The 12,817-nt window shown below is 37.5% G+C and overlaps 1 protein-coding gene across 7 annotated transcripts in view; it reads right to left on the reverse strand.

Annotated features, from left to right (window-relative positions):
- Positions 1 to 117: 117 nt before the first annotated feature.
- LOC100267791 (histone-lysine N-methyltransferase ASHR1) overlaps positions 118 to 12,817 on the reverse strand; it is a 40,638-nt gene continuing 27,938 nt past the window's right edge. For all 7 annotated transcript variants that reach the window (XM_019216561.2, XM_019216562.2, XM_059734979.1 and 4 more), the window contains 2 exons: positions 2,386 to 2,449; positions 118 to 748 (listed from right to left, as the gene is read on the reverse strand). In XM_019216561.2, the coding sequence (XP_019072106.1) occupies positions 586 to 748; positions 2,386 to 2,449 (227 nt within the window). In that variant the 3' untranslated portion in view covers positions 118 to 585. The remainder of the gene's footprint in view (positions 749 to 2,385; positions 2,450 to 12,817) is intronic.

Raw genomic sequence — 12,817 nt, forward strand, 5'->3', positions numbered from 1 at the left:
TCAAATGTCAATCGTGGTTGACTGGGTTCACCTGTTACTCTGCCCCTGTGCTGAGGCTTCTGTCTATTTCTTATGAGTTTCCAAATACTTTCCAAAGTAATCACTGACCGTAGGCAATTCAAATGCAACTTGTCAGTGATTTTTTTTTTCTTTTTTTCCATCCTTGATTTAGTACAAGTAGTAATACTCGTACAAGAAGATTACAGGATGTCACTACGGGAAAAAATATTCTGTACGCAGAACACAGGTTGAGGCCATATGAGCTAGGGCTGAAAATACCAGTTCTCTGCAACCATTTTTCATCCAACAATTGATGTTAGAAACGGATACAGGCATTCTTTAGACATTAGGTGAGGTAGGTCTTTGAGAGTAACATATTGAGAGGCCATTTACATTCTGAAATAAATTTCAGATATGAACTGCATGGTGTGCATGACAGATAATTGATATCGTTGTGATGAGCAAACAGCAACAGTATGCAGGCTACTTCTTGTCTTCTCCATGGTGTGGGTCATTGATGGAAAAAGGTACAGGACCATTGATAGCAGTTACTCATGTATAGATATGATTGGGAGGTGGATTTTTCTACTTGTCTTTAGATGATCGTTTGTGAGATGCTTCAGCACGTGCTTCCTCCAACTTGAACAGGAGCTCCTTCATAAAGGGTGTATTTGTACCATGAGTAATTTGCAGTATATCTGCTGCCTTAGTGAGCGATTTGACAGCATCCTCTGTTTCCCCAAGTAACCTATAAAAATTAAGACCATTAGCACCTCTTTAAAAAACTGAAAACAGGGGAAAATGCCACCTCTAAAGAAGAAAAGAGGGAGGGAACAAAATTTGAAGAGTACAGGTGAAGTCTCTACCATTGAACAAGACATCTCTGGACAAACAACCAAGAACTCAAGTATTCAAGGTTTCTCAAAGCAATATTCACAACTTTTCATACAACTTATAAAAACCTAAGAAACCTTACAGAACTCAAAATCCTAACCAGTAATGGTCCAAATTCAATCCCCGAAGCCATGAAATATACAAATCACATTTTGCAAAGCAGGAGAATTAAATATCAAATCTTATTTTTACTTTTTCTTTTTCATGAAGTGGTAGGACCAAACATAATATCATTGCTTCACAATAATCACCAATCAACTACTGTGGAATGCAAGTGGCTTCTAAATCTTGCTTGATCAGTGGAAAAATTCAGCTAAAATATAATGTCCTTTTCTTTTAAGAAGGATGCAAATACAGAACAAGTATCAATGACAAGATGCTCACTTGATGAATGAGAGGGAATATTAAGAGTTAAGTCTCCATTTTTACTATCAATGCATCAATACTTGACAATTCATGCAATTTTTTCGATGCATTCATTCCTGTCTTCTTCTACCAAGAACAGTGTAATGAATAGGGGGGAAAAAGGTTTTACATATGTTCATCCAATTAAACCTTTCCACCTTAAACAAAGATTAATTTTTTGTTTCCATATGCAGATTCAATACGAGTCAAGTACCTACAATAGAAACTTTGGGATTTGATACCAATTAGTGGTGTAAAAGCATTAAGCACCAATTTTTGTATGAAAACAGCTTCAATTTTTTGTTTATTAGACAAAAACAAATAAAAGAATCAACACAATAGAAAGGAGTCAAACAAAAACAAGGATCTTATGTGATTCAACTTATAACAAGGGTACATCCATGGCTTGGGATGATAATTTCTTAATAATGGAGAACACAATTCCAATGATAAAGGAGACAATAAAGAACATAGGATTCTTCTGAAGCACAGTCCACTGCTCAAATCAATTATCATCAACTTTTAACTCTCAAATTATAGGGCACAACACCAAAAGTCAGCTCTGGGCAAAATGAAAATCTCATGAGTGAGAACTATGTGTAAACAATCAGCCAACCAAAATCCTAGTTGGGTAAGCAATATTGACTTCTATTCCATGAGAAATTCTGAACAGAAAAATAAACACTATGAAAAAGAATGGTAATACACAAAAGTGCCTTGACCAATTTAACAGGTTAATTGAGCTACTCCTTTCCATTTCAACTGTAGAAAACCAAGACGGCCTAGAGGCTGTGAGCCTATAAAAAAGGAAAAGAGGGCCAAGGAGCTGTGTAATTTTCTGTTATACCTTTAAAGCTACATAATGCGATAAGTTCATGCAATTTCACATCCATGCCTATATGTATAAAAGATTCTGAGCCACTCTGAGGAATTTGTTCACTTGAAAAAGAAAAACAAAGGTAAGCATGCAGTGAGAAATGGAGTTAACTAAAGAATTTTGAGGGAAACAAAAGAATCAAGAAAAACAATAGAAGGAAACCTTCAGAAACAGGAGCCAGAAATAAGAATACAGGAATAGATTCTAACCATTCAAGTTTCCCGCACGTATAATATTGCAGCCCAAGCAAAGGGTGGAATCCTGGATAAACTCCTGCAGTGAAGAAAATTTATCAAATTCAGAATGCCAGCAGTAACAATATTTGGATTTTCAACCTCCAGATTTAAAACATGGCCTGCATAGTCCAAGAGCATATGAAGCATAACAGTAAAGTAATATGAAGGATTCAGATAAAGAATGCATTGTGATATAGAAATTGTATTTTTCATCAAACTAAATTCCTTCCTGTTTACAATCTTCTCAGCAGACTCTAGGAAAAGATTACCATACTCATGTTGTGTTGCATCAAGTGAATTGACCAAAACATACCCCTCTAATTGTTGGTGTCCCACTTCTGATAATAAGTAGCTAGGGTCAGATTTCTTCCGTTCATGTAACTGACCTTCCCCCTGCAAGTTTCCTTTTACTAATGCAACAAACTTTCCCTTGTTTCTTGAATTCTTGAATCTTCTCTCTTTTTTGGGCTTGATTTCCTGTTTTTTGGTTTGGTTGTTATGTTCAAACAGTGGGCTTATCTTACCTAAAACAATGTTCTGCTTCTTCATCAAAAAGATTTGAAGCAGCATATCTTTGAATCAGGACATGTTTTTGTTTTAGGGCTATGGTTGGTACGCAGGATAAGCAAACAGGATATACATATTTCAGATGTTAGAAGGTCTCAATCAATTCTTTGGGCTGATTCTCATCTATATGGGAAAGTTGACCAATATCCCTATAGTGTTGTACATTATGTAGTTTTTTTGTTTTATTCTAATTGTTAGATAGTGTACAGTTATTTCAGTTATTTACTTTTCCATTTTTTTTTCCTTATTGTATTGTGGATCCACTAGCATGTATATATATACCCAAGTCCAATGTGTATTATTAATAGTTTTTAATAACAAAAATTAGGGATTCTCCCTTTTCTCTCTTTTCACATGGTATCAGAGCCTAGGGAAAAAAAAAACCTAATTATTTCCGGTTTATCCGTGAATCAATTCTGGGAAACCTTTCAGTGACCGTGTTTCATTCCGGTCATCTTCTCCATCTCCTAAAGCTTTCCGGTCAACCATATCGCCGTCAGAAAACCCTTACCGCCGGCGACTCTTTTCGGCGAAGTCCTTTTCCGACACCGACCATACCATCAGGTGCGCAAGGAGGAGATCTTCAAGTTTTGTCAAAGCACCAGAGGGAGAATCTCAGTCACGCACCGGCCACGGGCGTTTCTCCTGCAGCCTGAACCTCATGCGCCGGCGCGTGAGGGCGCGTGGAGCACTTTCTGGCAACGCATTTCCACTTCCAACCTCGCCTGACGCCGTCTAGCCACTCTCCATCTGTGCTTGTGCCATCCGAGCCCTGCAAGTGCATTTTTTGAGGTTTTTGTCTCCGTTGACCCTCTAAACAGCCTTTCTGGCGACCTCCGGTGACTTCCTCTCCACCCCGAGCCCTGCACGTGTCTTAGGAAGTGTTCTTCTACCCTTCCAGTAGTGCCACATTTGTTTTTTCTTTACTATTTGGTCTCTCACAACCGCGGATCCTTGGTTTTTCTTCTTTCAGCCACGATCTGAAGTCGTATTAGGGCTCTCTTCGATCCAAACATATTTCGTTCTCCAGATAAGTAGATATGGCTATTAAAAGTTCCATTTTTTCCTCTGTTATATCTGGATCTCCTATGATTACTTCAGAGAAATTGGTTGGCAGTGAAAATTATTTGTCCTGGTCTGCCTTTGTGGAGCTTTGGTTTATGAGTCAAGGTTATGAGGATCACATTGTTACGCAGGAGGCGGATATCCTTGAGGTTGACAGAGTACAATGGAGGAAGATAGATGCACAGTTATGTAGTGTGTTATGGCAATCGGTTGATCCTAAGATTTTGCTTCATCTTCGGGCCTACAAAACATGCTTTAAATTTTGGAATCAGGCGAAAGGGCTATACACGAATGATATCCAACGTCTTTATAAGGTGGTTTCTTCTATTGTCAATGTCAGACAACAAGACATGGATTTATCTATTTATATTGGCCAGATTGCCTCTCTTAAAGAGGAATTCTTGACCGTGATGCCTCTTACTACTGATGTTGGGGATCAACGAACACAAATTGACAAGTTCTTCATGGTTCTTACGCTTATTGGCCTCCGTCCAGATTTTGAGACCGTCCGCAATCAGATTCTTGGTAGTTCCTCCGTTCCATCCTTGGATGATGTGTTTGCTCGCCTCCTCCGTATCTCCTCCACTCAGACTTTGCGATCTGATAACACTTCAGATTCTTCTGTGTTAGTTTCTCAAACTAGCTCTCGAGGAGGACGCAGTGGTAACCGAGGTAGAGGCCAACGTCCTCATTGCACCTATTGCAATAAGCTTGGTCACACTCGTGATCGGTGTTATCAGTTACATGGACGACCTCCCCGCACTGCCCACGTGGCCCAGTCATCTGATCCTCAGCCGCCTTAGCCTCCGAGCTACTCCACATCTCAGGGCATTTCCCTCACTAACAGTGAGTATGATGACTATCTCTGCTATCAGGCCACCAAGTCAGCTTTTGTTACTTCTGTTGCCCAGACTAGTAATGTTTCTGCTTGTCTTACCCACATATCTTTTCTTGGACCTTAAATTCTAGATTCTGGCGCTTCTGATTACATATCTGGTAATAAGGATTTTTTTTCTTCTATTACTACTACCTCTGCCTTACCTACTGTTACCTTAGCTAATGGTTCTTAAACTGTGGCTAAAGGCATTGGTTTGGCACATCCTTTCCCTTCTCTACCTTTCACTTCTGTCCTTTATACTCCTGAGTGTTCCTTTAATCTTATCTCCATCAGCAAAATCACTCGTATTCTTAACTGCTCTATTACTTTTTCTTATAAATTTGTGACCTTGCAGGACCGGAGTACGGGGAAGACGATTGGCATAGGATGTGAGTCTCAAGGCCTCTATCACCTCACCTCGCCTTCAACTCCTACAGTTTGCATTTCCACTGATGCTCCCCTCTTCATCCACAGTCGCCTGGGCCATCCTAGTCTATCCAAGTTCCAAAAAATGGTCCATCGTTTTTCATCTTTGTCGTCGCTTGCGTGTGAGTCCTGTCAGCTTGGGAAACATACTCGCGTCTCGTTCCCAAAGCGTTTGAATAATCGGGCAAAGTCTCATTTTGAACTTGTCCACATTGATGTTTGGGGTCCTTGTCGGACCGCATCTACTTTACGATTTCAGTATTTTGTTACTTTCATTGATGACTATTCTTGATGTACTTGGTTATTTTAAATGAAAAATCAAGCTGAGTTATTCTCTATTTTCCAGAAATTTTATGCTGAAATCCAAACCCAGTTCAATATTTCTATTCATGTGTTACGCAGTGACAATGCTGGAGAATATTTTTCTGCACCATTTACTTCATTTATGTCCCAACATGGGATCCTTCATCAGTCTTCTTGTGCTCATACTCCTCAACAAAATGAGGTAGCTGAACGTAAGAATCGACATCTTGTTGAGATAGCTCGTACTCTCCTTCTCCATAGTAATGTTCATTTTTGTTTTTGGGGGGACGTTGTTCTTACAGCATGTTATTCGATTGATCGTACGCCCTCATCTGTCTTACACAATCAGATTCCTCATTCCCTTCTTTTCTCTGACCAACCACTTTATTTCCTTCTTCCTCGTGTTTTTTGTTGTACTTGCTTTCTTCATATTCTCACTCTTGACATGACAAACTTTCTGCAAAAGTCACAAAATGCATCTTCTTGGGATACTTTAGACTTCAAAAGGGTTATCGTTGTTATTCCTTTGAGACTCATCGCTACTTTCTCTCTGCTGATGTCACCTTCTTTGAGGACTCACCATTCTTCTTAACCTCTAAGTCTCTTCCTGTTTCTGAAGTCTTACCCCTTCCCATTATCTCTTCACCTGATGCAGTGCCTTCTCGCCCACTTCAGGTTTATCATCGCCGTCATCGTGTCACTGTTCCTCCTTCTTTGGCCGAGGTACCTGCTGACTCACTTCCTATCCCTTCGGCTTCTCCTGCCTCAGCTTTGCCTCCTGCTGCTGACTTACCCATTGCTCTTCGGAAAGGTAATCGATCTACTCATAATCCTCATCCCATTTACAATTTTTTGAGTTACCATCGATTATCTTCACCCTATTCTGCATTTGTTTCCGCTATATCTTCTGTTTCTCTTCCCAAGAGCACCCCTGAGGCTCTTTCCCATCCAGGCTAGCGACAGGCAATGGTAGATGAAACGGCTGCTTTACACTCCAATGACACTTAGGATCTTGTTGTTTTACCCTCTGATAAATCTACAGTTGGTTGTCGTTGGGTCTACACAGTTAAGGTTGGCCCTAATGGTCAAGTTGATCGTCTTAAGGCCCACTTAGTTGCTAAAGGCTATACTTAGGTTTATGGTTCTGATTATGGTGACACTTTCTCTCCTGTTGCCAAGATAACTTTTGTTCGTCTATTGTTCTTCATGGCTGCTATGCGTTCTTGGCCTCTTTATCAGTTAGATATTAAAAATGTTTTCCTTCATGGGGATCTTGCTGAGGAAGTTTATATGGAGCAACCACCTGGTTTTGTTGCTCAAGGGGAGTCTGGTTTAGTGTGCAGGTTACGCCGTTCTCTATATGGCTTGAAACAATCTCCTCGAGCATGGTTTAGCCGTTTTAGTTCTGTTATTCAGGAGTTTGGCATGTTTCGCAATACAACAGACCATTCCGATTTCTATCATCATAACTCTTCGGGGCAGTGTATTTGTCTGGTAGTTTCTGTGGACGACATCGTTATTACAGGCAGTGATTAGAATGGTATTCAGAAACTAAAGCAACACCTTTTCACCCACTTTCAGACTAAAGACTTGGGGAAACTCAAGTATTTCTTAGGGATTGAGATAGCTCAATCCAGTTCCGGTGTAGTTCTTTCCCAAAGGAAGTATGCTTTAGACATCCTAGAAGAAACCGGTATGTTAGACTGTAAACCGGTAGACACTCCTATGGATCCAAATGTCAAACTTATACTAGGACAGGGGAAGCCTTTAGGAGATCCTAAGAGATATCGACGACTGGTAGGTAAACTGAACTACCTCACCATTACTCGTCCAGACATTTCTTTTCCTGTAAGTGTTATTAGTCAATTCCTACAGTCACCATGTGATAGCCATTGGGATGCTGTAATCCGCATTCTTCGATATATCAAAAGCACACCAGGCCAAGGTGTGTTGTACGAAAACAAAGGTCATACCCAGGTTGTTGGTTACACAGATGCAGATTGGACTGACTCACCCACAGATAGATGTTCCACTTCCGGGTATTGTGTTTTTATTGGAGGTAACCTAATATCCTGGAAGAGTAAGAAACAAGATGTAATGGTCAAATCTAGTGCTGAAGCCGAGTATCGTGCTATGACTCTGACAATATGTGAACTCATATGGTTGAAACATCTTCTTCGGGAGTTGAGATTTGGAAAAGATGAACAGATGAAGCTCATCTGTGACAACCAAACCGCTTTGCATATTGCATCCAATCCAGTCTTCCATGAAAGGACCAAACACATTGAAGTTGATTGTCATTTCATCAGAGAGAAGATCGTATCAAGATGTGTGGCGACTAGTTTTGTCAATTCAAATGATCAACTAGCATATATTTTTACTAAATCTCTCAGAGATCCTAGAATTAAATACATTTGTAACAAGTTTGGTGCATATAACATATATGCTCCAGTTTGAGGGGGAGTGTTAGATAGTGTACAGTTATTTCAATTATGTACTTTTTTTTTCCTTATTGTATTGTGGGTCCCACTAGCATGTATATATATACCCAAGTCTAATGTGTATTATTAATAGTTTTTAATAACAAAAATTAGGGATTCTCCATTTTCTCTCTTTTCACACTAATATTGACCCATAAGTTTCTGATTTAGAGGGTGTTTGGTTTTTTAACTTTTTGTTAAAAGCAATTTGCTTTTAGACTTTAAGTTGTTTGCTTTTCCACTTTTTCATGACTTAATATAAATTTTTAGCTTAATAGAAAAAACTAAAATATTTGGTTTTTTTTAAATAGAAAAAGTAACATATTGGTTTTTTTTTACTTTTTAATACTTAATATAAATAAAAAATTATAAAAACAAACAACCTAATACTTAACATTATTAAGTACTATTTAGTTTTAATTTCTATTTAGAATTAAGTAAAAAAAAACCAAACACCACCTTAGTTTAGGAATAGTTTCCAATTGCATTACTCTATATACTTATACATTATTATTCAATGAAAAAAATTATTTTCTTCATGGTATCAAAGATAGTTAGCTCTAGAAAATTTTTAGGAAAATTTCACCAGCCTTCACTATCAGAATTTTTTTCTTTCACTGGTCTTGATTGCTGAAACCCTTTGAAAGTCCATAAAAATTTCAGATCACTTGTTTCTCTCTTATTCAGTCGATAAGCCTTTGAAAATGGCAGAAGTTTCTGAAATCCCTTCACTCATTCCACATCAAAAAGCTATATCCCTCCCTAGTGATAATCAAAATTACCAAGTTTCCTTCAAGTTAAATGGTTGGAAGACTCGGAACTATCAAGAGCTGTCTCAATGTGCTCAAAACCTTCATCAAGGGGCGAGGGAAGCTTAATCATCTTGTTGATCTGCAGCTAAGTCTGATCATCCCAATTACAAAACTCGGGATGAGGAGGATTCGATGCGCATATCATGGTTATGAGGTTCTACGCAGCCAGAAATTTATTTATTCATTTTATATATAAATAAATAAATAAAAAACAGCTTATATTTTACTGTCCATTTCTCAGAAAATCTGGGAGGCTGTGGTGCAAAGATACTCGAAGGTTTGCAGGATGGCTCAACTGTATGAATTTAAGTGTAAGATTCAAGATAACAAATAGGGGACTGACTTTGTTACCAGTGCTTTAAAATGGCGTGTAGTCAGGATGCTAAGGAGTTGATAAAGGTAGACAATGAAAGGATTTTTTAGTACTTGGTTGGTCTGAATGTGGAGTTCGATTAAGTTAAAATGTAAGTGCTGTGTAAGGATTTTCTTCCCTCTTCAACTAAAGTCTTTGCCATTACAAGTGGAGAAGAAAGTTGGAGAGTGGTTATGCTGCAATAAAACCACTCAAGAGGTCTCTTTGTAGGCAACTTTGAAACAGAATGATAATACTCCTGCTGGCTTCAGGTTTCAAGGAAGAAAAACAAGTGAGAAGGATAACCATTGGTGCTACTTTTACAATTAATCAAGGCACACCAGAGTAACTTTCTGGAAAGTTCATAGGAAGTCTTCATTTTGTGAAAAAAGGAAGTGATAGAAAACGTGGTCTAAAACCTGCTCAAGAGCATCATGTGAATTATGGGGCGAATCCTCTACCAAAAATATCTACTTTTACAATAAACCAAGGCACACCAGAGTAACTTTCTGGAAAGTTCATAGGAAGTCTTCATTTTGTGAAAAAAGTAAGTGATGGAAAATGTGGTCTAAAATTTGCTCAAGAGCATCATGTGAATTCTGGGGGAAATCCTCTACCAAAAAAAAAAGTTCAGGTGAAAAGAACCAAGAAAGAGGATGAATGAGTAAACCGGAGATTGACAAACTCAAGAATCTGTTGGCACAGTTAGAAATTTGATGCCTCTTGTTTAAGTGAAGGCAACTAGTAAGTTTTCTTATGCTCTCAATGTTTCAAAGGACTGTTTTCCTCATTCTTGGGTCATTGACTTAGGAGCCATGGATCATATGACAAAATTTCCTAATATTTTCACTTCGCACATGCTACAATCCTTGTATAGGAAGAATTGTTGATGGAACCCTTGCTTGTCCCTTTAATCCAATCCTTTCCTTAGAATTTGTGTTTCATGCACCAGAAATTTCTATAAATTTTTTTATCTATTCATTGGATTCGTAAAGATTTAAATTGTTTAGTCACTTTTCCCAGCTCATTGTGTTTTTTAGGACCTTGCTACTGGGATGATGATTGGACATGCTAAGGAGAAGAGCTTTTTACCATGTTGAAATCAAGGATGGCATTGGTGTCTCTCCTTCTCCCTAACTTTTAGAAAAAATTTCACCTCAACAAAAAGAGATTTGGATGTGGCACTTTAGACTAGGACATCCTTCCTTGCCCTTGATGCAAAAAGCTTTCCCTTTATTGTCTAGAGAAATTCATTTCTCCAATCTTCATTGTGAGGTTTGCGAATATGCTAAACATCATTGTGTTCCCTTTCCAATTCATTTCTCCAACCTTCATTCCTTTTGCTTTGATTCATATCGATGTGTGGGGCCACCTAAGACTCATAATATCTCAGGTTCAAGGTAGTGTGTAACTTTCAATAATGATTGTACAAGGGCCAAATGGATTTATCTAGTGAGAAACAAGTATGATGTTGGTTTAATGGCAAAATCCAAACTGTTTGTTTAAATAATGGAGGGAAGTATTTTTTTTATAGGTAAAAATAGATATGTATAAATTAGTAAAAGAAAAAGGTACCCAAAGTACACAAGACGCATACAAGGAGCATCTCAAGCAAGGCCTCGAAATATAGAACACAAAAAACACCCTAACACTCAACAAGATCCCACCCACTCTACAAAATCAACTGAACAAGCAAAAGCCCTATCATTTCAAATAAATGTTACCAAATCATATTAGAGAGAGACAATTTTAACAGCCACTTATTTAATCAATAGATTGTCTTCATGGGTGGTTCTTGATTAGAAGTCCTTTCCCTTACTTTTTTGGGTTTGGTAGTCGATGGAACAAGCAAGAGCCCTATTATTTCAAATAAATGTTCCCAAATCTTATTGGGGAGAGACAATTTTAACAGCTACTCATTTAATCAATAGATTGTCTTCATGGGTGGTTCTTGATTATAAAAGTCCTGTTAGTCTTCTCTATCAATTCTTCCCTTTGTTGGGTTTGGTAATCTCCCTCTGAATTTCTTTGGTTGTGTTTCTTTTGTTCATATTCATAATCAAAATCAAACGAAACTTGCTCCTAAAACAATAAGTGGATTTCTTTGCTAATCACCACACCAAAAAGGTATAAATGTTATTATCCTTCTTCCAAAAGTTTTTTCTCACATGTGATGTAACTTTTATTAAGAATCAACCCTTCTTTGGCTAAGTTGATCTTTAGAGGGAGTCATGATATGATGATCCAACCAGAATTTTTTATTTTTTTATTTTTTGACTTTAACTTAGCCACATCTGAAAAAGGACCACCCACATTCATAGTTATAAATTATAATCACAAAATCAACCAGAATTCAAGTCTTTTTCTCCTGACCCTGACCATAAATTAATGTTGGACACCCTTCTAATCTAAAATATTCTACAACTAGTTTATCATCTAAGGGTGAGGAGAGAACCAATCATTGCCTCTCAAGATTTATTCAAGAAGGGAAAAGCTCAGCCAAATAAATTTACATGATCAAATCATTGCACCCAGAGCAAGTATGAAATTCCTCTTGAAAGGTTAATTCCTAGTACCTTTGAGGATCTTGGCCTACCTATTGCACTTAGTAAAGGTACTAATAAATGCACTAAAACATCCTATATCCAAAGTTAGATTAGTGGCAGAAGGATATATACAAATAGATGGAATAGATTATAAGGAGACCTTTGCTCTAGTTGCTAATGTGAATACTATTTGCTTCTTGTTGTCTTTGACTACTAATCTTGGTTGATCCTTGTCGTAATTTGATGTAAAAAATATGTTTCTACATGGTGATTTAAAGGAACAAGTTTACAAGAAGATACCTATCGGGTTTACATGAAGAAATCTCAAAATGTAACAAGGTTAACAAGCTTATAAAGGTTTTATATGAATTGAAGCAATCTCCAAGAATGTGGTTTGGAAGGTTCATCAAGTCAATGGTAAGAATGGGTTATTATCAAAGCCAAAGAGATCACACGCTTATTTAGGAAACATTCTTCTCCCAGCCCGGTATAAATTCTAATTGTATCTATAGATGATATTATTGTGACCAGAAATGATGTGGTGGAAATTTTAAGTATGAAAAAAGATCTTACCAAAAAGATCTTAAAAATGGAATTTTCATTTCCTTTAAAAAACATCTTTTTTTATCTCCTTAAAGAAACAGGAATGATGAGCTGAAAACCTTCAGATATTCCAATTAAATCAAATCATAGTTTGGGAGAACAGGAGAAGGTCAGTTTAGTGGATTGTGGTGTATATCAAAGATTAGTGGGAAAGTTGATCTACTTATCACATGGTTGACTAAATATAACCTACATAATCAACATTGTAATCAATTTATGCATATGCCAAAGACACATGAATTTTCCTATATTCATTGTTTATTAGTTTCCCAATACTATTCATTTCCTGTATTTATTTATTCAAGCATAAGGAATCAAGAAATTTTTTCTATCAGGGAAGAGAGTTATAATACCTATGTTCTCTTTAAAAGTAG

Source organism: Vitis vinifera, chromosome 18 (assembly GCF_030704535.1).
Source record: "Vitis vinifera cultivar Pinot Noir 40024 chromosome 18, ASM3070453v1".
NCBI classification, from domain to species: domain Eukaryota; kingdom Viridiplantae; phylum Streptophyta; class Magnoliopsida; order Vitales; family Vitaceae; genus Vitis; species Vitis vinifera.